At 45.4% G+C, this 25,662-nt stretch overlaps 1 protein-coding gene across 4 annotated transcripts in view; it reads right to left on the bottom strand.

Moving 5' to 3' along the window:
* DTNB (dystrobrevin beta) overlaps positions 1-25,662 on the bottom strand; it is a 1,293,049-nt gene that overhangs the window by 356,656 nt on the left and 910,731 nt on the right. For all 4 annotated transcript variants that reach the window (XM_086928107.1, XM_086928108.1, XM_086928109.1 and 1 more), the window contains exon 11: positions 21,648-21,725. In XM_086928107.1, the coding sequence (XP_086784233.1) occupies positions 21,648-21,725 (78 nt within the window). The remainder of the gene's footprint in view (positions 1-21,647; positions 21,726-25,662) is intronic.

The following is a 25,662-nucleotide window of genomic DNA, read 5'->3' as shown; positions in this document are numbered from 1 at the left end:
CTTACTGACTTTATCAGTCCTATCACCATTAGATCCAACTACTTCCTCAAGCTTGGCGACCTCAACATTCAACTTGATGACGCTACGGACTGCAACGCCACCGATCTCCTAGAAAGCCTCAACAACATCGAACTCACACAGCTCTTACAAAGCCCACGCCTCATCGCCAAACACACACTCGACCAAGTCCTCACAGCCAGCAATAAGATCTTCACCCACCTCACCCCACTCGCAAAGACCGGCCACTCCATAGTACAGTTCTACATTAATACACCCTCCGGAGCAAACCAAAACCAACCACAATGCCTAGCCGCAACTGGAACATCATAACAGTAGCAGACTGTACTCACACCCTTAGATCCAATCAGCCTATCCTCACAGGCAACTTACAGAACGATATATCCACCTTCAAAAACTGTATCTCAAACCGCACCAACACCCTGGCCCCCCTGAAGATAAGCAGTCATACCTGAGCCGGCGCTCAAGCCAGCTGGTACACTTAAGCCCTAAGAGACTAAGCGCTACTGCAAACAACTAGAAAGAAGATGGAGTTCCAGCTCAGACTTTAATCCGGCTTCTACTTCGGCAAAGAATTCTTCAACATCGTCAAAGAATTCACCAATCTCATAGCAGCCTCTAACACCATCATTTCACAGGCTCTCTGCGACAACCTTTCTGACTTTTTCCACAAGAAAATGCTCTAGATCTACATCAACTTTTAACTCCAACTTACAGTGGAAGACATCATGAAACCGCCCGCCACCTCCAAGCTCTCCCACCTCCTTACTAACTGGAACTCCCTCACCAGAGGACACTGCCAGAACCAAGCAGACCATCCACTCTGGGTCCCCAACAGACCCCTGCCCACACCACATGTTCAAACTGGGAAGCACCCTGATCCGCACCAGCCTCACCGCCATCATCAACTCCCCCATCCTCAGTGGATACTTCCCAGACAGCTGAAAACAGGCAGAGGTCACAGCTCTCCTAAAGAAACCCTGGGCCAACCCAAATGACCTCAGCAACTTCAAGCCCATCTTGCTCCTGCCCTTTTTTAGCCAAAGTCCTGGATAAAAAGAGAACAAACATCTCTCTTAGGCAGCTGACATTGTTTCGACACTTCGGAGAGGCAAGCTGAAGGAATGCCAAAATCAGACCCACTTTATGCTTTAGGCTTCCACTCCTGGGACAGAAGTGTTTTTGGAACGGTCTCGTTCTCTATAACAGAGGCATATATATCTCAGATTTCCTTTTAAGTATTTGCCTTTTTATCAAATTAAAAATGTCACTGATGCTTAAACAATCAGGCCTTTAATTGACCTAGGGCTCTGGATTCCTGAACTACAACATATAGTGTCCATTCATTTTTCTGGATCACCCATTTTGAAATTGTATTACTACTTCTCTATTACAATCTTCATTTGATAGGAACAATATGAGATATCAATTTTGCTAAATGGCACCGAATCCCACCCACTTTGTTGCTCTTAACTCCTCTCCAAAATCAGGAAGGAAGTCAGCCCTCTAATAAGGAGTCAACACATCATCTTTCAAACTCAACAAATAAAAAATGGTGTTAAAACGGAACTAATAAAACTAGGAGGCACGGAGTCCACTTTGAACAAGCAGAGGTGAGAATAAAAAAAACACGTGGATGAAATAATATAAACGTAAATTTAAACCAAAGCTGCAGTGAATTATGTTGCAAATCTTTGGTGAAAAATATATAAATTTAAGATTGAATACACATTACGGTAAAGGTATTGCCCTCGTCTGAACACGTACTATTTTAAGTATTGCTTGGCTCTGCAGAACACTATTTACCAGAAATATATCTTCTGATGTAAGAAGAGAAGTTCTCATCATCATATCGGTGGCACTGAATACTGTGAACAAGGTAAACATTTGGATGGTCAAGCAATCATTCGGCCTAGTTATGTAGCCCAGAGATCGTTAGAAACAGGTGTCTAAAGTGCAGTAACACATGGATAGTTGAGTCCGGGAGAGAAGGAGAAGCACATCCAACACAGAACTTGGATCTGATGTGCAGAAAGTAGAGGCCTTGGATCTGAAGTGCAGAAAGTAGAGGCCGACAACCAGGGCCAGCTTTAGCGCTGGTGGCGCCCAGTGCAACAATCATTTTTGGTGCCCCACACCCCATGGCCACATCCTCAGATTCTCTCACTACCACAAGCCAAAAGTGCCCCTCATCTCTCCAAACAGAAGTAATTGCTAAACACAGCACCCCCTTCTGAGGTCAGCGCCCCTCCACAGGTCCGTGCCCAGTGTGGCCACACCGGTCGCACTGTCCTAAAGCCGGCCCTGCCGAGAACGAACTATTCCAGACCATGGGAGAAGAACGGAGCAAGGAGAATGGTCCTAATTCTGACATGGTCTGAAATCAACCAGTCAAATCAGATTTGCAGAGCGCACAGCTGCCGACCAGGTGTCCCAACACTACAAGCATGCAAGAAGGCACAGATTGTCGTATTGCCGCTGGGGCAATACGGTAAAAGGCACAGTGCCCATTGAAGAGGCCTAAGGCACCCCAAAGTTCGGTATTTTAGATGGAGAAGTGCATGACTCAAGGATGACTGATTATCTCCTGTCAGAGAGGAAGGAAGTGAACCACTGCTGCCAACACAACTTCGCCAGTCTCTGCAACAATGTCTGATGAGAGACCGTATCAAATGCCACCGACAAATCATGCAAGATCAGGGCAACGATTGGTCCTGATATAGGAAGGTCTTGATCTAGCAGAGCTGTCTCAGTGCTATGTCTGGGCAGAAACCTGAATGTCTGGAGCAGAAACCAGTTTGGGAGGGTGCAGCAAATGGAAGTGTTCCAAATAATTGGACAGTTAATTCTCCAGCATTTTCTTTTCATTTTTTGAAACCCTTAAGGTATTTCGAGAGGTGCTAACAATTTAATTCAGGACGGAACTGGTTACTTCAAGCACTAAAGCTATGATGCTAGCAGGGCTGGGGTCCGCGGGGGACCTACACTTCAGGAGACAAGGAAAGAGTACTCCTGCCACTAGAATTCAAACCCATTAATGCACAGTTCAAAAGAATCAGCCGGATCCTGGAACTAAGTTGTAAAGCTATTTTGACTTTTAACAAAACCTAGATAAGTCATTTCTTTATGCAACAGACACAGAGCACATTGCACAAAATTAAAAAATACAACTAAGCGCTAAATGTGTGTCCCCCCCCAAAAAATGTCGTGCAGCGAGTGGTGCAAATTCATTCAAAGTGAGTCACTGTGCAGGTATATAATACGAATACAATTAACTTATCTTGGTAAGGCTAACAGCTTTAAATAAACCAATTAAAAAGTAAGCAAAACCGAGTTTTCAATATCAAGTTCTCTGTTTTCTATGTGATAATTGAAGGTTAGTGTACATTGAATGAATGAGCGAGTAGCTTTGGGAAATGACTTGAGGAAGCATTCAACATATTTTGGCCGGGGCTCTAGAATGGAATCGCAGCCTGGAGTTGCCCTTCCTGGTGTGTTTGTTGGTTCTTTGTGAACCTTAGGAGGAAGGTATAGGACCGGAGTTGTCCATGCTATGTTTGAGAGGAATTCAAATTCCTTATTCCCAGTCCATACTGGATCCTTGTGCCAAATGAGCAGTTGTTTGGGATCCTTATCAAGTTTCTGGAGTACTCAGGGCCCATAACCTGGCACATTCCCTCTGTGATGTACTTGTCTTTGTTCTGCACCACTATTGACCCTCCCTTATCTGTTGGCTTTATTACTATGTTATACGACCAGAGTTGTGTAAGGGCCACTTTGAAAGATCTAGATAGGTTTGCTATGAAGTACCCTGATTGTTTCTCTAGTTGGGTACCGGCTAAAAGTACAGTTGTCTCAAAGGAGGCAATCTCAGATGGAATCACAGAATTGGGAGGAACAAAAGTAGATTTATTCCAGGGTCCGGTGACTTCTGCATTACGACCAAATGAAGTGGGACCGCAAAATAAGACTGATCCTTACCAACTCGGGTTTGAAGCATTGGACAGGTTCATTTTCCCTGGAGACTCTCGGTTGTGCTGATTAACCAAAAGTTAGTCAGTTCATTTCAACCTTTTAGCCTTACCAAGACGAGATAATTGTATTACATAAATGCACAGTGACTCAATTTGAATGAATTTGCACAACTTACATAGCCGAAAACTTGTAACAGATCTCGTTAACAAATGGGCAACGGTGTGGGAGGCGATTTGGAAGTCAAGATCTATAGCTACGCACAGCTCAACATCCGGCTTCAATGAAAAGCACTGTGTGATATCTACACATAGCCTTCTTTGTACCATTCATAGCACCTTTGACACAAACAACAACGCAATCAGCTCTCATTGTGACTTATGAGCTAAAATCCTTTGATACTTTACTGAAGATCATTCTAGGACGTTTTTTACTAAACAAATGACTTGATTTTCAGTCCTCTTGCGGCATCAATACATGTGACAAGGCACTGTCCCTCTTCCAGACAATGATTGTACATTTCCTCGCATTTAACTTCATGTCATTAATCACTCTGAATGACTAATGCCTGCTGATGTCTTACTGGCATACAAGCTCATCAGTCACTCTAGGACATGTCGGCAAGTTTTGGGGCATTTAGATGAGGGGTCCTAAATCAAATTTATGCTGCTGCATGACGCGTCATTCTGAACGTGCAGCACCTAGAGTTTACACCTCACTGCCCCATCTAAAGAAGAGGGAGAATGAAGCAAAGAGCTTACTTTGTACAAAATCCCAACCAGCCTATTAAGCAGCAGTAAGGTACCATAACTATGTGCATCAATGGGCTCCGACCAAAGGAAAAAGTTGAGTGTGAAGGAAGGAAAAAGTCGAATCGAGAAGCACAGAGACTTGACTCTCCGCTATTAGATTCAGGAAGAGTTTCCATTAAAAGTTTTACTAATGATACAACAAATAGATATGTTTACATCTGAGTGTTGGTTAAATATGCATATGGCCACTCTATCCTTTGTAAGACATAGATCAAGGGTAGTCGAATAGCACCTCCTGTTAATTTTGGTCAAGAATTCGATTTAGTGGGAGTGACTACTGCCCAGTCCCTTCGCAGAAAAGGTGAGGGTGTTTCAATCACTCGCCGGCAGGAATCAGATTGCTTTTTGAAAGCAAGTTTTAATGTCCCTGCTGAAATATTGGTGGTTCTCTACAGACGTCAGTGAACATCCTAGCCGACGCCAGACACAGCATGTTGCTCTTCTTGGACTGATTGAGTTAGCCTGGCTGGACTGTGATGTGCGGAAGGGTTTCGCAGGTAGGTTGGCACCTAAAGCCTTATTTACTGCACAAATGGGAGGCAGTGGATCCCTTGCAAGGATGTGACTGTGTTACTTGAGGTGTGAGCATACTCTTTGTTCTGAGGTCTTCATAGTGTCTCGATTTGAGATCTGGGGGAGTTGATTTAGATGGGATTATGTGATCATGGTTTCTGAGGTTCTGGCACACCACTCGCGCCTTCACCGTGCGTGGATTAGAAATCAAGGGGGTCTGTTGAACTAGTTCAACATTATCAGGGAATTCACATCTATTTGATGGTAAAAATTCAGACCATGTCTATCTCCAGTTGATCGCCATCAACTCAGATTTCAGCTCCCTCTACGTTTCTTGTGAATTGCGCATAGCTGGGCATCGAGTTTGCGTATACATCTGGACACTCTGTTTCTATACACAATAAGTGTTGTGCCATTTTACAAACCAGCACTGCTTCAGGTAGGGGCATTACAGATGCTGGTAGAGGCTTTATGGTAAGGGCAGTCACTACCAGGTGGAGGGTCTGTGAAGTGAACTCAGACTAAAACAGTCCTGGAAGACAGAGCAGGCAAAATTCCCTTCACACCAAACCTCACCATTAAGGTAGGAGTGTATTGCTAATGAATGCACTAATGCCCATGTTGAAAATTGGCAGATGTCAAGGACATGTACTCTGCAAGCCAACGCAACAGTAGCAGCCTTAGGCCCGACAGAATGTGCTCCGAGACCTGCCAGGGGCTACTCCTGAGCCAGTACGTAGCCCATCTTAAAGTAGAAGACAATCTACCTCGACAGGGTGTTCCTCAATATGATCAATGTATGAGCTTAAAACCATTTTGGGTGCCAGCCAATGGAGCATCTCCTCTTTAGAGGAATGAAGGTGAGCAAAGATCGCTGGTAGAGTGATGGATTGCTCAACAAGTTCAAGTTCAGGAATTTATATAGCGAACTACTCACCCAGAGGGTCTCAAGGCGCTTGGGGGGTAGTGGGGGTCATTATTTATCGAATAGCCAGGTTTTAAGTTCTTTTCTGAAGGAGATGTGGTTTTGTGTAAGGCGGAGGTGAGTGGGGAGTGAGTTCCAGGTCTTGCCCACCAAGTAGGAGAAGGATCTACCTCCCATGGTGGATCTTTGGATACGCGGAACTAAGGCGAGGGCTTGATTGGAGGATCTTAGTTGGCGGGTGGGTGTGTAGAAGGACAGTCGAGTGTTGAGGCATTCGGGTCCTAGTTTGTAAAGGGCTTTGTGTGCGTGGGTGAGGAGACGGAACGTTATTCTCTTGTTGACGGGAATTCAGAGGAGGTCTTTTAGGTGGCCGGTAATGTGATCTTGGCGAGGGATGTCCAAAATGAGTCTCGCTGATGCGTTTTGGATGCGTTGGAGTTTTTTCTGTAATTTGGCTGTGATTCCGGCGTATAGTGTGTTTCCATAGTCCAGTCGACTCGTGACCAGTGCGTGGGTGACAGTCTTTCTTGTCTCGGGGGGGATCCAACGGAAGATTTATTTGAGCATACGAAGTACGTTGAAGCAGGAGGATGAGACTGCGTTGACTTGTCTGGTCATCGAGAGTGAGGAGTCTAGGATGAAGCCGAGGTTACGTGCGTGGTTTGTGGGTGTGGGTGCTGTGCCCAGAGCCGAAGGCCACCATGAGTCATCCCAGGCAGAGGGGGATGATCCTAGGATGAGCACTTTCGTTTTGTCGGAGTTAAGTTTTAGGCAGCTGTTTTTCATCCATTCGGCTACTTCTTTCATGCCTTCGTGGAGATTGGTTTTGGCGGTGTTAGGGTCTTTGGTGAGGGAGAGGATCAACTGGGTGTCGTCAGCGTAGGAGATGATGTTAAGGTTGTGTTGACGCGCGATGGGTGCAAGTGGACTCATGTAAACGTTGAAGAGGGTGGGACTGAGTGATGATCCTTGTGGTACACCGCAGATGACTTCGGTGGCCTCTGATTTGAATGGGGGAAGTCGGATTCTCTGAGTTCTCCCAGCGAGGAACAAGATGATCCAGTCCAAGGCTGTTCCTTGTATGCCGATGTTGTTGAGACGTTGTATAAGGGTGCTGTGACAGACTGTCGAAAGCGGCAGAGAGGTCAAGTAGAATGAGGGCCACTGTTTCTCCGTTGTCCAGTAATATTCGGATGTCGTCTGTCGCTGCAATGAGGGCGGTTTCAGTGCTGTGTTTGGCTCGAAATCCGGACTGAGAGGGATCGAGGGAGTTGTTGGATTCAAGGAAGGTAGCGAGCTGGCTATTGACGGCTTTCTCAATGACTTTTCAGAAAAAGGGGTGGTGATGAACAGAGTGTCTGAATTAAGCAGACCACTCTTACCCAGTCCAAAGATCAGGGCTTGATCCATCACCGTTATTTAGCTCACTGCACCATCCCAGCTCAGAACCTGGCCATATGCAAATCAGTCTGTCCCTGGCCCAGTGCATCATGGGAACAGGGCAGACTAAACTACCAAGCCAATTCTTCACCAGAAAGGAGACAAGCTACCGGGGACCGGTTTCTGGCATTTCAGCCGTCATGGGCCCGGCTTGCTTGAATCCTGATGGTGCAGTGAGCAAAGGACTCATGTCTGAGTATACCCTGCCACACCTATAGTGGCCAAAAACGATTCAGAAAAGGGGGTGGTGATGAACAGAGTGTCTGAATTAAGCAGACCACTCTTACCCAGTCCAAAGATCAGGGCTTGATCCATCACCGTTATTTAGCTCACTGCACCATCCCAGCTCAGAACCTGGCTATATGCAAATCAGTCTGTCCCTGGCCCAGTGCATCATGGGAACAGGGCAGACTAAACTACCAAGCCAATTCTTCACCAGAAAGGAGACAAGCTACCGGGGACCGGTTTCTGGCATTTCAGCCGTCATCGGCCCGGCTTGTTTGGTTTGCCCTGTTCCCATCATGCACTGGGCCAGGAACAGACTAATTTGCATATAGCCAGGTTCTGAGCTGGGATGGTGCACTGAGCTAAAAAACGGTGTTGGATCTAGCCCTGATCTCTTGACTGGGTGAGAGTATTCTGCTTAATTCAGAAACTCTGTCCATCACCACCCCTTGTTGTTAAATATTTTGTCCACCATAAGCGTGGAAGGGTATACTCAGATGTGAGTCCCTTGCTCATTGCACCATCAGGATTCAAGCGAACCGGGCCGACGACGGCTGAAATGCCAGAAACTGGTCCCCGGAAGCTTGTTTCCTTCCCAGTGTAAGAATTGGCTTGGTAGTTTGGTTTGCCCTGTTCCCATCATGCACTGGGACAGGAACAGACTAATTTGCATATAGCCAGGTTCTGAGCTGGGATGGTGCAGTGAGCTAAGAAACTGTGTTGGATCTAGCCCTGATCTCTTGACTGGGTGAGAGTATTCTGCTTAATTCAGAAACTCTCTCCATCACCACCCCTTGTTGTTAAATATTTTGTCCACCATAAGCGTGGAAGGGTATACTCAGATGTGAGTCCTTTGCTCATTGCACCATCAGGATTCAAGCAAGCTGGGCCGACGACGGCTGAAATGCCAGAAACCGGTCCCCGGAAGCTTGTTTCCTTCCCAGTGTAAGAATTGGCTTGGTAGTTTGGTTTGCCCTGTTCCCATCATGCACTGGGACAGGAACAGACTAATTTGCATATAGCCAGGTTCTGAGCTGGGATGGTGCAGTGAGCTAAAAAACGGTGTTGGATCTAGCCCTGATCTCTTGACTGGGTGAGAGTATTCTGCTTAATTCAGAAACTCTGTCCATCACCACCCCTTGTTGTTAAATATTTTGTCCACCATAAGCGTGGAAGGGTATACTCAGATGTGAGTCCCTTGCTCATTGCACCATCAGGATTCAAGCAAGCCGGGCCGACAACGGCTGAAGTGCCAGAAACCGGTCCCCGGAAGCTTGTTTCCTTCCCAGTGTAAGAATTGGCTTGGTAGTTTGGTTTGCCCTGTTCCCATCATGCACTGGGACAGGAACAGACTAATTTGCATATAGCCAGGTTCTGAGCTGGGATGGTGCAGTGAACTAAAAAACGGTGTTGGATCTAGCCCTGATCTCTTGACTGGGTGAGTGTATTCTGCTTAATTCAGAAACTCTGTCCATCACCACCCCTTGTTGTTAAATATTTTGTCCACCATGAGCTTGGAAGGGTATACTCAGATGTGAGTCCCTTGCTCATTGCACCATCAGGATTCAAGCAAGCCGGGCCGACGATGGCTGAAATGCCAGAAACCGGTCCCCGGAAGCTTGTTTCCTTCCCAGTGTAAGAATTGGCTTGGTAGTTTGGTTTGCCCTGTTCCCATCATGCACTGGGACAGGAACAGACTAATTTGCATATAGCCAGGTTCTGAGCTGGGATGGTGCAGTGAGCTAAAAAACGGTGTTGGATCTAGCCCTGATCTCTTGACTGGGTGAGAGTATTCTGCTTAATTCAGAAACTCTGTCCATCACCACCCCTTGTTGTTAAATATTTTGTCCACCATTAGCTTGGAAGGGTATACTCAGATGCGAGTCCCTTGCTCATTGCACCATCAGGATTCAAGCAAGCCGGGCCGACGACGGCTGAAATGCCAGAAACCGGTCCCCAGAAGCTTGTTTCCTTCCCAGTGTAAGAATTGGCTTGGTAGTTTGGTTTGCCCTGTTCCCATCATGCACTGGGACAGGAACAGACTAATTTGCATATAGCCAGGTTCTGAGCTGGGATGGTGCAGTGAGCTAAAAAACAGTGTTGGATCTAGCCCTGATCTCTTGACTGGGTGAGAGTATTCTGCTTAATTCAGAAACTCTGTCCATCACCACCCCTTGTTGTTAAATATTTTGTCCACCATAAGCGTGGAAGGGTATACTCAGATGTGAGTCCCTTGCTCATTGCACCATCAGGATTCAAGCAAGCCGGGCCGACGACGGCTGAAATGCCAGAAACCGGTAACCGGAAGCTTGTTTCCTTCCCAGTGTAAGAATTGGCTTGGTAGTTTGGTTTGCCCTGTTCCCATCATGCACTGGGACAGGAACAGACTAATTTGCATATTGCCAGGTTCTGAGCTGGAATGGTGCAGTGAGCTAAAAAACGGTGTTGGATCTAGCCCTGATCTCTTGACTGAGTGAGAGTATTCTGCTTAATTCAGAAACTCTGTCCATCACCACCCCTTGTTGTTAAATATTTTGTCCACCATAAGCGTGGAAGGGTATACTCAGATGTGAGTCCCTTGCTCATTGCACCATCAGGATTCAAGCAAGCCGGGCCGACGACGGCTGAAATGCCAGAAACCGGTCCCCGGAAGCTTGTTTCCTTCCCAGTGTAAGAATTGGCTTGGTAGTTTGGTTTGCCCTGTTCCCATCATGCACTGGGACAGGAACAGACTAATTTGCATATAGCCAGGTTCTGAGCTGGGATGGTGCAGTGAGCTAAAAAACGGTGTTGGATCTAGCCCTGATCTCTTGACTGGGTGAGAGTATTCTGCTTAATTCAGAAACTCTGTCCATCACCACCCCTTGTTGTTAAATATTTTGTCCACCATAAGCGTGGAAGGGTATACTCAGATGTGAGTCCCTTGCTCATTGCACCATCAGGATTCAAGCAAGCCGGGCCGATGACGGCTGAAATGCCAGAAACCGGTCCCCGGAAGCTTGTTTCCTTCCCAGTGTGAGAATTGGCTTGGTAGTTTGGTTTGCCCTGTTCCCATCATGCACTGGGACATGAACAGACTAATTTGCATATAGCCAGGTTCTGAGCTGGGATGGTGCAGTGAGCTAAAAAACGGTGTTGGATCTAGCCCTGATATCTTGACTGGGTGAGAGTATTCTGCTTAATTCAGAAACTCTGTCCATCACCACCCCTTGTTGTTAAATATTTTGTCCACCATAAGCGTGGAAGGGTATACTCAGATGTGAGTCCCTTGCTCATTGCACCATCAGGATTCAAGCAAGCCGGCCCGACGACGGCTGAAATGCCAGAAACCGGTCCCCGGAAGCTTGTTTCCTTCCCAGTGTAAGAATTGGCTAGGTAGTTTGGTTTGCCCTGTTCCCATCATGCACTGGGACATGAACAGACTAATTTGCATATAGCCAGGTTCTGAGCTGGGATGGTGCAGTGAGCTAAAAAACGGTGTTGGATCAAGCCCTGATCTCTTGACTGGGTGAGAGTATTCTGCTTAATTCAGAAACTCTGTCCATCACCACCCCTTGTTAAATATTTTGTCCACCATAAGCGTGGAAGGGTATACTCAGATGTGAGTCCCTTGCTCATTGCACCATCAGGATTCAAGCAAGCCGGGCCGACGACGGCTGAAATGCCAGAAACCGGTCCCCGGAAGCTTGTTTCCTTCCCAGTGTGAGAATTGGCTTGGTAGTTTGGTTTGCCCTGTTCCCATCATGCACTGGGACAGGAACAGACTAATTTGCATATAGCCAGGTTCTGAGCTGGGATGGTGCAGTGAGCTAAAACATGGTGTTGGACCTAGCCCTGATCTCTTGACTGGGTGAGAGTATTCTGCTTAATTCAGAAACTCTGTCCATCACCACCCCTTGTTGTTAAATATTTTGTCCACCATAAGCGTGGAAGGGTATACTCAGATGTGAGTCCCTTGCTCATTGCACCATCAGGATTCAAGCAAGCCGGGCCGACAACGGCTGAAATGCCAGAAACTGGTCCCCGGAAGCTTGTTTCCTTCCCAGTGTAAAAATTGGCTTGGTAGTTTGGTTTGCCCTGTTCCCATCATGCACTGGGACAGGAACAGACTAATTTGCATATAGCCAGGTTCTGAGCTGGGATGGTGCAGTGAGCTAAAAAACGGTGTTCGATCTAGCCCTGATCTCTTGACTGGGTGAGAGTATTCTGCTTAATTCAGAAACTCTGTCCATCACCACCCCTTGTTGTTAAATATTTAGTCCACCATAAGCGTGGAAGGGTATACTCAGAAGTGAGTCCCTTGCTCATTGCACCATCAGGATTCAAGCAAGCCGGGCCGACGACAGCTGAAATGCCAGAAACCTGTCCCCGGAAGCTTGTTTCCTTCCCAGTGTAAGAATTGGCTTGGTAGTTTGGTTCGCCCTGTTCCCATCATGCACTGGGACAGGAACAGACTAATTTGCATATAGCCAGGTTCTGAGCTGGGATGGTGCAGTGAGCTAAAAAACGGTGTTGGATCTAGCCCTGATCTCTTGACTGGGTGAGAGTATTCTGCTTAATTCAGAAACTCTGTCCATCACCACCCCTTGTTGTTAAATATTTTGTCCACCATAAGCGTGAAAGGGTATACTCAGATGTGAGTCCCTTGCTCATTGCACCATCAGGATTCAAGCAAGCCGGGCCGACGACGGCTGAAATGCCAGAAACCGGTCCCTGGAAGCTTGTTTCCTTCCCAGTGTAAGAATTGGCTTGGTAGTTTGGTTTGCCCTGTTCCCATCATGCACTGGGACAGGAACAGACTAATTTGCATATAGCCAGGTTCTGAGCTGGGATGGTGCAGTGAGCTAAAAAACGGTGTTGGATCTAACCCTGATCTCTTGACTGGGTGAGAGTATTCTGCCTAATTCAGAAACTCTGTCCATCACCACCCCTTGTTGTTAAATATTTCTCAATGACTTTGGCAGGGAATGAGAGGAGGGATATGGGGCGGTAGTTCTTGAGTTCAGTGGGGTCTGCAGTGGGTTTCTTCAGGTGTGCGCTGAGTTCGGCGTGTTTCCAGCTTTCTGGGAAGGTAGCAGAGTTGAAGGAGCAGTTGATGACATCACGGAGATGGGGTGCGATGATGGAGTCTGCTTTGTTGAAAATGTGGTGGGGACATGGGTCGGTTGGCGAGCCAGAATGGATGGAGTTCATTAGGCGGATGGTGTCTTCGGTGGTGATTGGGTTCCAGGCGCTGAGGCTGTTAGCGGGCGGTGTAGGTTCGGAGGGGGGTGGGGAGGGTTGTTCGTTGGAAATGTTCTCGAAGCTGTTATGTATGTCGGCAATTTTGTTGTAGAAGAAGGAGGATAACGAATCGCAGAGGTCTTGGGAGGGAGTAATGTCGTTTGAGGCTGCGGTGGGGTTGGTGAATTCTTTGACGATGTTGAAGAGTTCCTTGCTGTTATAGGCGTTGTTGTCGAGTCGATCCTTGAATGCTGATTTCTTGGTGGATCGAATCAGTTGGTGGTGTTTGCGGGTGGCTGCTTAGAAGGTGGTCATGTTGTCGGTGGTTGGGTTTTTTCTCCATGTTTTCTCTAGAGTACGGCATAGCTTCTTGGAATTCTTAAGGTCATCGTTGAACCAGGGGGCTTTTTTGTTACCCAATTTGGTCTGGTGGTTTTTCAAGGGTGCTAATTCGTCAGCGCTGCGAGTGATCCATTGTTTAAGTTTGGTGGCTGCTTGGTTTGGGTCCAATGAGAGGGTGGGAGGGTTTTGGTTGAGCGATGTGAGGAGTTGGTCGGTGGTGATTTTGTTCCAGTTTCTTCAAGGAATAGGTTGTGGGGGGTTGTGGGTCGAGGTGGTTTTGTAGCTGAAGTGAACACAACTGTGGTCCGTCCAATAGAGAGCTGTGGTGCGATTGAAGGAAATGTGTTTGCTGGAGGTGAAGATTGGGTCGAGCGTATGTCCGGCTACATGGGTGGGGGAGTCAACAAGTTGTTTGAGTCCGAGATTGGCCAGGTTGTCCAGAAGGGTGGTGGTATTGCTGTCGTTTATGTTTTCCAGGTGGAAGTTGAGGTCTCCTAGTAGAATGTAGTTCTCGGAGGCAAGAGCATGTGGGCTGATGAAGTCAGTGATGTCTTCGCTGAATTGTTTACGGGTTCCTGGTGGTCTGTACATGAGGGTGCCTCTAAGTGTGGTCCTGGGGTCGGTGTGGATCTGGAAGTGCAGGTGTTCGGCAGTAGCGAGGTTATCGTCGGAGCTGGTCGTGATTCTGATGGTGTTCTTGCGGACGATGTCGATGCCTCCTCCTGTTTGGTTGGTGCGGTCTTTACGGATGATCTTGTAAGCGTCCGGGATGGCTATGGCGATGTCGGGTGCTGATGATGCGTTCATCCAGGTTTCTGTAAGGAAGGCGATGTCCGGTGAAGCATTGTCGAGTAGGTTCCAGAGTTCAGTGGCGTGTCTGTGGACTGAGCGGGAGTTCAGCAGGATGCACTTCAGGTGGTTCGAGTCGGAGTTGTGTTTGGAGGGCGTGGAATTGGTGTGGGTCTTGATGCAGGCGAACTTGCAGGAGTGGTAGGCGAAGGGACTGTGGGCGCGACCCGGGGTAGCTTCGTAGCATTGTGGAGTGCGTCCGGGGTAAAGGGCTAGGAGGGTGGCTGCGTCATACGTTAAGCGGGAGGAGTGCGGTTTGTGGGGACCAGGGGGTCTGGCGCTGGGTGCGGTCCAGGCGCAGACGGGCTTACCTTTGGCGCCACCGCTGCGCGTGACCGCTGCACGCATGGGCATCAGTCATATGTGGATAGTGGAAGTGGAGGGGCGAGGGAGGGTCAGCTGGGAGGCGGGAGCGGGGCGGAGCTACGGGCCTGGAGGCACAGTCACAAAATGGCAGCAAAAACAAACGTGGAAGCGGGGCGAGTCTGTCCGTGCAAGCAGGCAAGAGTATTCACAGTATTCAAAGCGTACTTTTTACTGAAGCACTATAGTAATATGCCAGCATGAGCAACAACAATTATACAGGCACGAATTCTAATGTGCTCTAAATATGCAACAGGCGCTACGTTTAAAAAGAGGCACAGAGCGCTGATAGAGGAAAATGCGCTAAATATGCAACAGGCGCTACGTTTACAATGAGGCACAGAGCGCTGATAGAGTAAAATGGCAGATAGAAGCAAAGCAGCTAAGCGCTACGATACCAGATGGCCAGGGGAGTCTGGGGAGCGACCGCTACTGCCAGAGTCAGGACGGTCACAGCGATGGGGCTGGCGAGGTCTTCCTTAGGTATCAGTGGGAGGGAGGGTCAGCTGGGAGGCGGGAGCGGGCGGAGCTACGGGCCTGGAGGCACAGTCACAAAATGGCAGCAAAAACAAACGTAGAAGCGGGGCGAGTCTGTCCGTGCAAGCAGGCAAGAGGATTCACAGCATTCAAAGCGTACTTTTTACTGACGCGCTATAGTAATATGCCAGCATGAGCAACAACAATTATACAGGCACGAATTCTAATGTGCGCTAAATATGCAACAGGCGCTACGTTTAAAAAGAGGCACAGAGCACTGATAGAGGAAAATGCGCTAAATATGCAACAGGCGCTACGTTTACAATGAGGCACAGAGCGCTGATAGAGTAAAATGGCAGATAGAAGCAAAGCAGCTAAGCGCTACAATACCAGATGGCCAGGGGAGTCTGGGGAGCGACCGCTACTGCCAGAGTCAGGACGGTCACAGCGATGGGGCTGGAGAGGTCTTCCTTAGGTATCAGTGGGAGGGAGGGTCAGCTGGGAGGCGGGACTTATGGCAAGAATGCCGCTAAGTCCGCAGAACAAACTTGCCGGGAAACAGGAAGTACATGACGGTTGCAATGAAAGTGCCTGCCATTCACTCACATGATGAACTAACATAACTGCGATGAGGTAGACCGTCTTAAAGATGCAGAGGAGCTATGCACCGGCTTGATGGGTATACGCATGAGAAACATTAAAACCTAGTTAAGGTTTCACTTTTGCATCACTAAAATCTTGGGAGGGAACTTGTGTATCAAACTTTCAGTACATCTCATCACAACAGGTGATTTAAAAAAAAAAAAAGGTAGTTGGTCCGGTAAACCTAGAAAAGACTGACAACCTTTAATAGGTCCCACTGTAAGGCATTGCCGGGCAAACGATGAAACATTCAAAAGGACGTCTGACAGTTTTGTCTGTAAGGCATCAGTCTTAAAGAGCGCCACACTAGGCCACACATCTATTTGCCTCAGCACTCAGCATAAATGGATTTCAAGGAAGGGTGCTTGGCAGCAAGGCTGATCACCCTCTCAGGCTGTAGATCATAAGTAGTCTGTTGCTGCCATTCAATCGCCACACATGTAGCTGTAGATTGAGCAGATTAGGGTGGAGGATACTGCCCTGTTGCTGCAACACAGGATCCTTACAAGGTGGTAGCCCGATCAGAGGACAGACGCTTATGCCGATAAGTTCTGCGTACCACACTCTGCTCACCTAATCCAGAGCCACTAGGATGTCAGGAGCGTGGTTTTTCTTGATCTTCTTAGGACTCACGGTAGAAGAGGCAGAGGCGGGAACGCGTACGGGAGTCTCAAGTTTCATTTCGACCGGAATTAATCTTCTAAGGAGTGTTCTTGCAGAAATTCCAAAGCACGAAACTTTTGAAACTGCATGACCGACAGTGTCTATAGCAGCAGAGAAAGGACTGATGCTCCTGCTGGTCCGTGCACTGCCTGCCAGACCCGCGTCCATAGCCTCCGAAAGACTGCATTACCGCTGGGAAGGCTGTCATGTCTGTACGCCAGCCATCTACTTCCAGAACAGGCGCAGAAATGGTTTGGCAGTGGTCAACAGCCCCAAGAAACACACTGTAGGTCTGCTGTCTTTAAAGTGGTTCCCAAGCAGAATCCGCCTTCTCTCCAAAGAGGCTGGACCCATCAAAAGGCTATCCAGTAGGAAGTCTGTACATCACTGGAAAATCCAATGGAACACATCCATACATGTTGGAAGTACAACACTGTTACCAACTGCCCTTCACAGGCAATCTGTAATATCCAGACCTACATGGATAACTCATTTGTCTTCATCCTGTCCTTTATTAATTGACTGGACCAGAAAACACTAAGATCGCCCAGAGCCTCTGGCAAGATCTCACTGACTATATCCCATAGGGCAAGTATATAGAGAACAAATAAACAAACAGCTCTTACTGACTGCAGTTAGGGCTGGACTGGCCATAGCAGGCATCAGGCGTTTACCTGGGAGGCTGGAAGGGTGGAGGCTGGTTTTGGAGCAGTTGGGGCCAGTTTTGTTACTGGGATGAGTTTTGCAGTGATGCAGTTACAAAAGCAGTAGTGCTGGGGGGCAGTTTTGTTAAGCAGCAGTGCTTCACACTAGCCCCTCCACCCCCTACCCAGTGGGTGGGAGCCGGTCCGACACAATTGCAAGGGCTGCTCTGCATTCCCTGTCCGGCTCTGACTGCAATGCACGACTGCCTTAGGAAACAACGCTTGATAAAAGCATCAGTGCTCTGGGATTCCCTATCCAGAGGAGTGGCTGGCAATGAGTTGGTATTTACTTAACCAATTGAGTCCTGTACAACCAGGCTCTCTGAGTAGAACATTTGATCAGAATTGCCAGGAGCCGGTCTGTGATGCCTGGCTACCTGCAGATTCACGGGTGAGCAAGAACTGGGGTTCAGCCGAGGGGCCAGTAAGGTTTCAGTGAGGTCCTAGTTCAAATGGAGGATGGGCTCATAAGTAGAAGGCCCGACGGTAAAACCTCTGCCAGGACGCTTGTTTTGATCTCAACTGATGGCAGCTGTAAAGCCATTACCTCAGGTGCAGACATGGGTCGAGATAAAAAGTCGAAGTAAGCTCGGAGTACAACATCGTTATCAGTACCAGATCCGCTTCCGGCAACATTATTAGCGCCACCTAAGTGGTAGAAACCAGCACAGGTCCCGGAGCTGAAGTAAAAGTTTCTTCTGGTGTTGGTACAGGGCCTGTAACAGGTCCAAGGGGTCCTCTGGTGCTGAAGATCCACAAGCAATACCTGACTAGAAGAGGCCACTGTGGTTGTTTGGGCTTTAAAGGCGCACCGAGAGACGGAAGCACCCCTACACTTTGCAGCCTGGCCTCTGTATGTTGTGGTGTCGTGGCTGGCTCAGGAAACTCAGGTTGCACTGGGATCAGCTGAGGTATCTGCTCTGCAGCAGGAGACTTCAAAGGTGTATGGCAGCCATCGTGAAGCCCTAGTGCCTTCTCTTTAGATACAGGGTGGTGTGATGGGGATTGAATCTTACTTTGATTTTTTATGTTTGCATTTGGACTTCGATTTTGACTTACAAGAGTACCGAGTGTGTGAAGTACACTGCTCGCTTGATCGACTAACCCGGGGCGGGACAGTGTATGTTCCCTGGACTTGAAGCAGGAGCAAAACATATGCGAATGCCACAACAGCTTATTTTCCAAGACATACAACTTCCCCTCCTGGTTTGGAATAGCCCATGGGTTCGCACTTATCACATGACTTGCAGTTATATCCTGCGCTCACACGCCAAAGATGCATCTCCTCTTGTGCAAGTATGTGAACGACATCTGCTTTCTGCATTCATTGCATTGGTTGTCATCTGCTTTCTGCAGTCACTTTGTCATAGGTCACGTGCTGGCCATTGTTGTCTTTCCTATGTTAGTGTATACAAAATGATAATTTGCACACCTCTCTTAAATCACTTTTTAAACTATAATATTGACCAATACATCTGATGCACACCTATATCTTGACTAGCCCCAGTCAAGTTAGTATGAATACATGATCCACAGAAACCTGTGGTATGGGGTGCACTGTCCACTGGCCCACTATTGCGTGGTGCTAACTTATTAAACTATGTCCTCAATTATATGTGTTCTTAACAACCAATTCTTATAAAGAAATGTTTCAATTTTTTTTTCCAATGATTAAACAAATGACTGTTAATCATCACATTACACAATCATTGTAGAATGATAGCATCAAAAGCTAAACAAAACAAAAATGCCATGAATCAGTTTCTTAGTTTTCATTCTTCAAAACGGCTTTTATTCTTCTTTTTTCGTCATCAATTTCGTTCATTTGAAATCTTCAAACAACTCTCCAAATATCAACACATGAAGACATATCCCAAGGCATTTCGGCATGCACCTTCGTCAGGGGAATGCTCTACGAATAACATAAAAGTCTATCACTATACGTGAAATGCTAATAAGTCGTTAACACTTTCTGATGGAATTAATCCATTATACATCATTTGATCCACAGAATATTATAACAGAAACCAGAGAATAACCAGTTAGGTTCTCACATGTTGGGTATTACTAATTATCATGCTCACAAAAATTCAGAAGTGACAGAAAGAACCAAAAGTGTGCAACAAGAAACGACAAAGAGCAAAACTACACCATGCACTGTCAGTGCCCAAAATAATATTCACCAAAAATCGTGTGTGTGCCCAGGTGTCACAAATCATGCCTCTATTTTATTCGCACTCCTACCTTCACTGACCAACATCAAACAGGTAAGTGTGGTGTACCAATACTGATGTTGACTTTCTTACGAACTTCTGCAAAGGGAACAATATCATCCGTAAAGCTTAACTCTAGTGTTTTGATATATGCAATTAAATGTCCATGTGAACTGGTTTATGTTGGGCGAACTTCAAGGAAGGTGAAGGTACGGATGACCGAGCACAAAAGTATGATACGTACCATGAATATGAAATCTTGTTTGGCTGTACATTGGAAAGAACATGGTCATACAATACCTCAGCTAAGATTTACTGTATTAGAGAGATTGGTGGATTCACCACATGTTGATGTAACGAGACTTTTGGCACAAAGAGAAACATACTGGATAAAGTCCCTTAGGACACTGATTACCTATGGACTCAACGACAAGATAGAGATGATTTGCTTTTTGTAAATGTAATGTAAATGTACTGAATCAAACACTTGATTTTATCTGTACGGGTTCACTATTACATTTGTGTATTATCAGATCTCATGCTCATAAAACCTTACAATCATACAACTTACTTCATGCTAGGGGATTCTTATAGGATTACTCTCGAGAAAGGCTTATATATATATTCACCACGAGCATAGATAATGGTTCAAAATTATGTATTAATTATTTATTTGTAGACAACAGTCTAGTGTACCAATTAGAATTTGAGTGAATACGAGAGAAGTTACGTTATGGGATTCAACCTGAGTTTAGTTTAGAACAGGCGTGAGTAGGCACGCGCCTTCTTGGATAGGGTTAGTAGGTTTTTAGTCCGTCTTTCATGTTTGCACCACTAGTGACGTCAGAAGCCAAGTATAGGCACACGGAGACTGTTTGGAGTTACAAGGATAGCGTTTGGTACACTTTTTGGACAAGTACACGGCAAAATAGGTAAGAACTGGGCGCTGTAGTGAGGCAGTAAACCTTTTTTAAGTTCTATTACAGCATGAATTGAAAGCTTATTTGGCGCCATTATTATTGTATTTCAGAAAAGGGGAAGAGAGAAAGCGGAAACAGTGTTGCGGACATTAAATTTGGACGCTGCTCCAGAGATAAGTGAGTGATTATAAGGTGTTACGTATACAGGATAAATCTATTAATAGAAGGGATAACTTTAAGCTTTACGGATGATATTGTTCCCTTTGCAGAAGTTCGTAAGAAAGTCAACATCAGTATTGGTACACCACGCTTACCTGTTTGAGTTTGGTCAGTGAAGGTAGGAGTGCGAATAAAATAGAGGCATGATTTGTGACACCTGGGCACACACACGATTTTTGGTGAATATTATTTTGGGCACTGACAGTGCATGGTGTAGTTTTGCTCTTTGTCATTTCTTGTTGCACACTTTTGTTCTTTCAGTCACTTCTGAATTTTTGTGAGCATGATAATTAGTAATACCCAACATGTGAGAACCTAGCTGGTTATTCTCTGGTTTCTGTTATAATATTCTGTGGATCAAATGATGTATAATGGATTAATTCCATCAGAAAGTGTTAACGACTTATTGGCATTTCACGTATAGTGATAGACTTTTATGTTATTTGTAGAGCATCCCCTGACGAAGGTGCATGCCGAAATGCATTGGGATATGTCTTCATGTGTTGATATTTGGAGAGTTGTTTGAAGATTTCAAATGAACTAAATTGATGACGAAAAAAGAAGAATAAAAGCCTTTTTGAAGCACTGCAAGTCAAAACCCCCACATACTTATAAAGAGAAGCTGTGCTCACGGAATACACTACAGTGTAAGGGAAGAGACAGCCTTTGTGGGTGTGTGAACCACCATCCATCAAACCAAATTCATTGTCTTCCATAACAGCCAACTATACAAGCTGAGAATATTTTTAATGATGATCTTTTATCATTGTTTTTGTGTTTATATTAATTGTGTATAAGGGAACTTTGTTGTAATGTATTTGCAAAGATTTTAATTAATCAAGCAAAATAAAATATTACCTTACCTTCCATTAAACCCTCTTTAATAATACGCGCTACAACTGGATTGTAATAATTGATGAAAGAAAGAGAGGACATATGCAAATGTGATGCCAGTGGACAGTCCCTTGCAAATCTGTCCTCACGTGTTATATCACAATAAACAGAGATGCACCCTTCCCTTTCGGGGTAGAGGATGCAGACCCGGTGAAGACAGCACAGTATACAGAGATTTGACTCACTCACCCCACTGTGAGACAGCAACTGAGGCTGCAGTGCCACAGACTTACCTTTTAGTGGGGGTTAGAGCCCCCGATGGGATGTGGGGGACCATGGCATCATTCATGTTGGTCAGGGGACGAGGAGGGCTGAAACAACACAAAGAAAACAAGGGATTTAGATTAATAGCGCTCCATGAACAGCAACCAGAGAATTCAGACGTGGAGCAAACCAAGGCAACACCAGGGTAACTCCAACCGAAAACAACTCAACTGGTCAAATAAAGAATGCAGACTCTAGACAAGGGCCATCATCTGTTCCATGACAACAACCACTATACCTGTGATACTCGTTGTTCAAACAACTAATGCAGACTCTAAACAAGGCATCATCTGTTCAATAACAACAACAACCATAACTGTGATACTCACTGTTCAAATAACTAATGCAGACTTCTACATAAGGCATCATCTGTTCAATAACAACAGCGACCATAACCATAATACTCACCGTTCAAATGACTAATGCTAACTCGAGGCAAGGCGCCATCATCTGTTCAATAACAACAACAATCATAACCATAATACTCACCTTTCAAATAACTAATGCTAACTCTAGGCAAGGCGCCATCATCTGTTCAATAACAACAACAACCATAACCATAATACTCACTGCTCAAATAACTAATGCTAACTCTAGGCAAGGAGCCATCATCTGTTCAATAACAACAACAACCATAACCATAATACTCACCGTTCAAATAACTAATGCTAACTCTAGGCAAGGCGCCATCATCTGTTCAATAACAACAACAACCATAACCATAATACTCACTGCTCAAATAACTAATGCTAACTCTAGGCAAGGAGCCATCATCTGTTCAATAACAACAACAACCATAACCATAATACTCACCGTTCAAATAACTAATGCTAACTCTAGGCAAGGAGCCACCATCTGTTCAATAACCATAATACTCACCGTTCAAATGACTAATGCTAACTCGAGGCAAGGCGCCATCATCTGTTCAATAACAACAACAATCATAACCATAATACTCACCATTCAAATAACTAATGCTAACTCTAGGCAAGGCGCCATCATCTGTTCAATAACAACAACAACCATAACCATAATACTCACTGCTCAAATAACTAATGCTAACTCTAGGCAAGGAGCCACCATTTGTTCAATAACAACAACAACCATAACCATCATACTCACTGCTCAAATAACTAATGCTAACTCTAGGCAAGGCGCCATCATCTGTTCAATGACAACAACAACCATATCTCTGATACTCTCTGTTCAAATAAACAATGGTGACTCTAGGCAAGGTGGAATCCTCTGTTAAATAACAACCATATCTGTGATTCTCGCTGTTCAAAAACCTAATATGGACTTTAGGCAAGGCGCCATCATCTGTTCAATAACCATATCATAGTACTCTCGGTTCAAATAACAAATGCTAACTCTAGGCAAGGCGCCATCATTCTGTTCAATACCAACAACAAGCATAACTATAATACCCGCAGTTCAAATAACTAATGCTGACTCTAGGCAAGGTACCATCATGTATTCAATAACACCAACCATAACACCCGCTGTTCAAAGAACTAATGCGGACTCTAGGCAAAGCACCATCATCTGTTCAATAACAACAACAACCATATTTATGATGCTCACTGTTCAAATAACTAATTCTAATTATAGGCAAGGCGCCATCATCTGTTCAATAACGACAACCCAAACTATAATACTAGCTGTTCAAATAACTAATACTGACTCTAGGCAAGTGCATCATCATCTGCTCAATAACAACAACCATAACCATAATACTCACTTTTTAAATAACTAATGCCGGCTCTAGGCAAGGCATCCTCATCTGTTCAATAAGAAAAAAACATAACCATGATACTCGCTTTTTAAATAACTAACGCTGACTTTAGGCAAGGCGTCATCATCTGTTTAATAATAACAACTATAACCATAATACTCGCTGTTCAAATAACTAATAAGAACTTCAGTTACGGTGGGAATACCGAAGGGCTTGTAGTCAGAGAGAACAAAGGTGCACAGCCTGACAATCAACACACGTATTATTGGTTGGCTTAAATTAGGTGGTGCAAAGTGTGAGTGGAGAGCCCTTAGAACCACTCGAAAGTGAGTAGTGGCAACTACCAACTGCAGAAATAACGGGGTTACCCAATGCACTCAAAACAGTGAAACATTTGTAAAGTAACAAAAAACGATTCAGTACAAAAAGACAAAAGCGACAGAAGAAATCTAGGAATCTCCAGAGGGAGAGTGGTCCGTTGGAGTCCTTTATTGTGTAAAACAGCCAGCCGACACGTGTTTCATCGCTATTGCGAATCCTCAGGGCTGAAAAATACAAATAAGTAACAATGGGGCAATCTGTGCCTGAGAGTACATTCACAATGGTACAGTTTTACATTGTTTCATGCAAAACACTGGTGCCGCTACCACTAGTGTACAAGAATAACAACATACTAAGTTAAAACTTAGTGCAACCCAACGCATTTGTGTCAAAGTGCTTCTACGACGTCGTTTCTTGATACGTGTAAGCGACCAGGTGAGTGTATCACCCAATGAAATAGTAAATTATGGAAACACAATTTATCCAACTAAGAACGGCGTAGATTATAGTCTCATAGTAGACAAGAAAACAGCAAGCGTCACTATGTATTCGGGTGTCACTATATGTGCACGAATCTTACATGCCGCGTGTGATGTGCAATGGAGTAAAATAATGTGCACTAGTGATTCCCATACCAAATGACATACCTAATGAGGCTGTATTGAGACTAGTAGGTCTGCATAAGGGTCAAAAACAAATGACAAAAACGGAGGAAACATCATCACAATGGGGTTCAATGCTGTCATATTCCTTCGCAGACTTCGCAGAATTTGGGCGTTCTCTTTTACGGATTGAAGTCGTACCCGACTTCTGGTTTCCACGGGTTGGAGTATACACTCGGTCTTTGGGTAAGATAGACTTTCGACAACTTTCGTGATCGCTATGGTTTTATCACATATATTACGAGATAAAGATTTTAATTTGACACGTATTTCAGTTATAGATACACTTCGAAGGATACAATCGATTTGGATACATTGTTGGGAATAAAGGAAATTTCCCCACGCAGTCACCTCATATTGGGGTAAGCTTCTCGAATTATTTTCTGTTGAAAGCCAATATGTGTGTAGCTTCCTAAGTTTTAAACAAACAATAGATATAGATGCTAATTGATTAGGAGCGCTTGGGTAATGTTGCAGATAACGATACTCCTTAGCTAAATATCTCAACAGACATTTAAAGACGATGAGATTTGGTGCAATGACAGGGTAGGGTGATGCATCTTTTGCACGTGCCTATCCTACTTTGGAAGGCCTTTTTTGAGGTCTCATTAGTTCTATTACTTGGACTTTTACAGTGTGGAGACCATTTATCTTGCAATTTCGCCATTGATGGTCACAGGCCCGGCTGGGTCGGAATTATCACCAGCTGTGCGGTGTGCATTTTTTACCATTCTGATATACACAGTTTCTTGGTTCCTTGTTGCCCGGAGTTTTAACCATAGAACCCCATTGTGATGATGTTTCCTCCGTTTTTGTCATTTGTTTTTGACCCTTATGCAGACCTACTAGTCTCAATACAGCCTCATTAGGTATGTCATTTGGTATGGGAATCACTAGTGCACATTATTTTACTCCATTGCACATCACACGCAGCATGTAAGATTCGTGCACATATAGTGGCACCCGAATACATAGTGACGCTTGCTGTTTTCTTGTCTACTATGAGACTATAGTCTACGCCGTTCTTAGTTGGATAAATTGTGTTTCCATAATTCACTGTTTCATTGGTTGATACACTCACCTGGTCACTTACACGTATGAAGAAACAACGTCGTATAGGCACTTCGACACGAATGCGTTGGGTTGCACTAAGTTTTAACTTAGTATGTTGTTATTCTTGTACACTAGTGGTAGCGGCACCAGTGTTTTGCATGAAACAATGTAAAACTGTACCATTGTGAATGTACTCTCAGGCATAGGTTGCCC

The sequence above is a fragment of the Lissotriton vulgaris genome, chromosome 6, assembly GCF_964263255.1.
Source record: "Lissotriton vulgaris chromosome 6, aLisVul1.2, whole genome shotgun sequence".
Taxonomy (NCBI): Eukaryota; Metazoa; Chordata; class Amphibia; order Caudata; family Salamandridae; genus Lissotriton; species Lissotriton vulgaris.
This window is presented reverse-complemented; position numbering and strand designations above follow the sequence as displayed.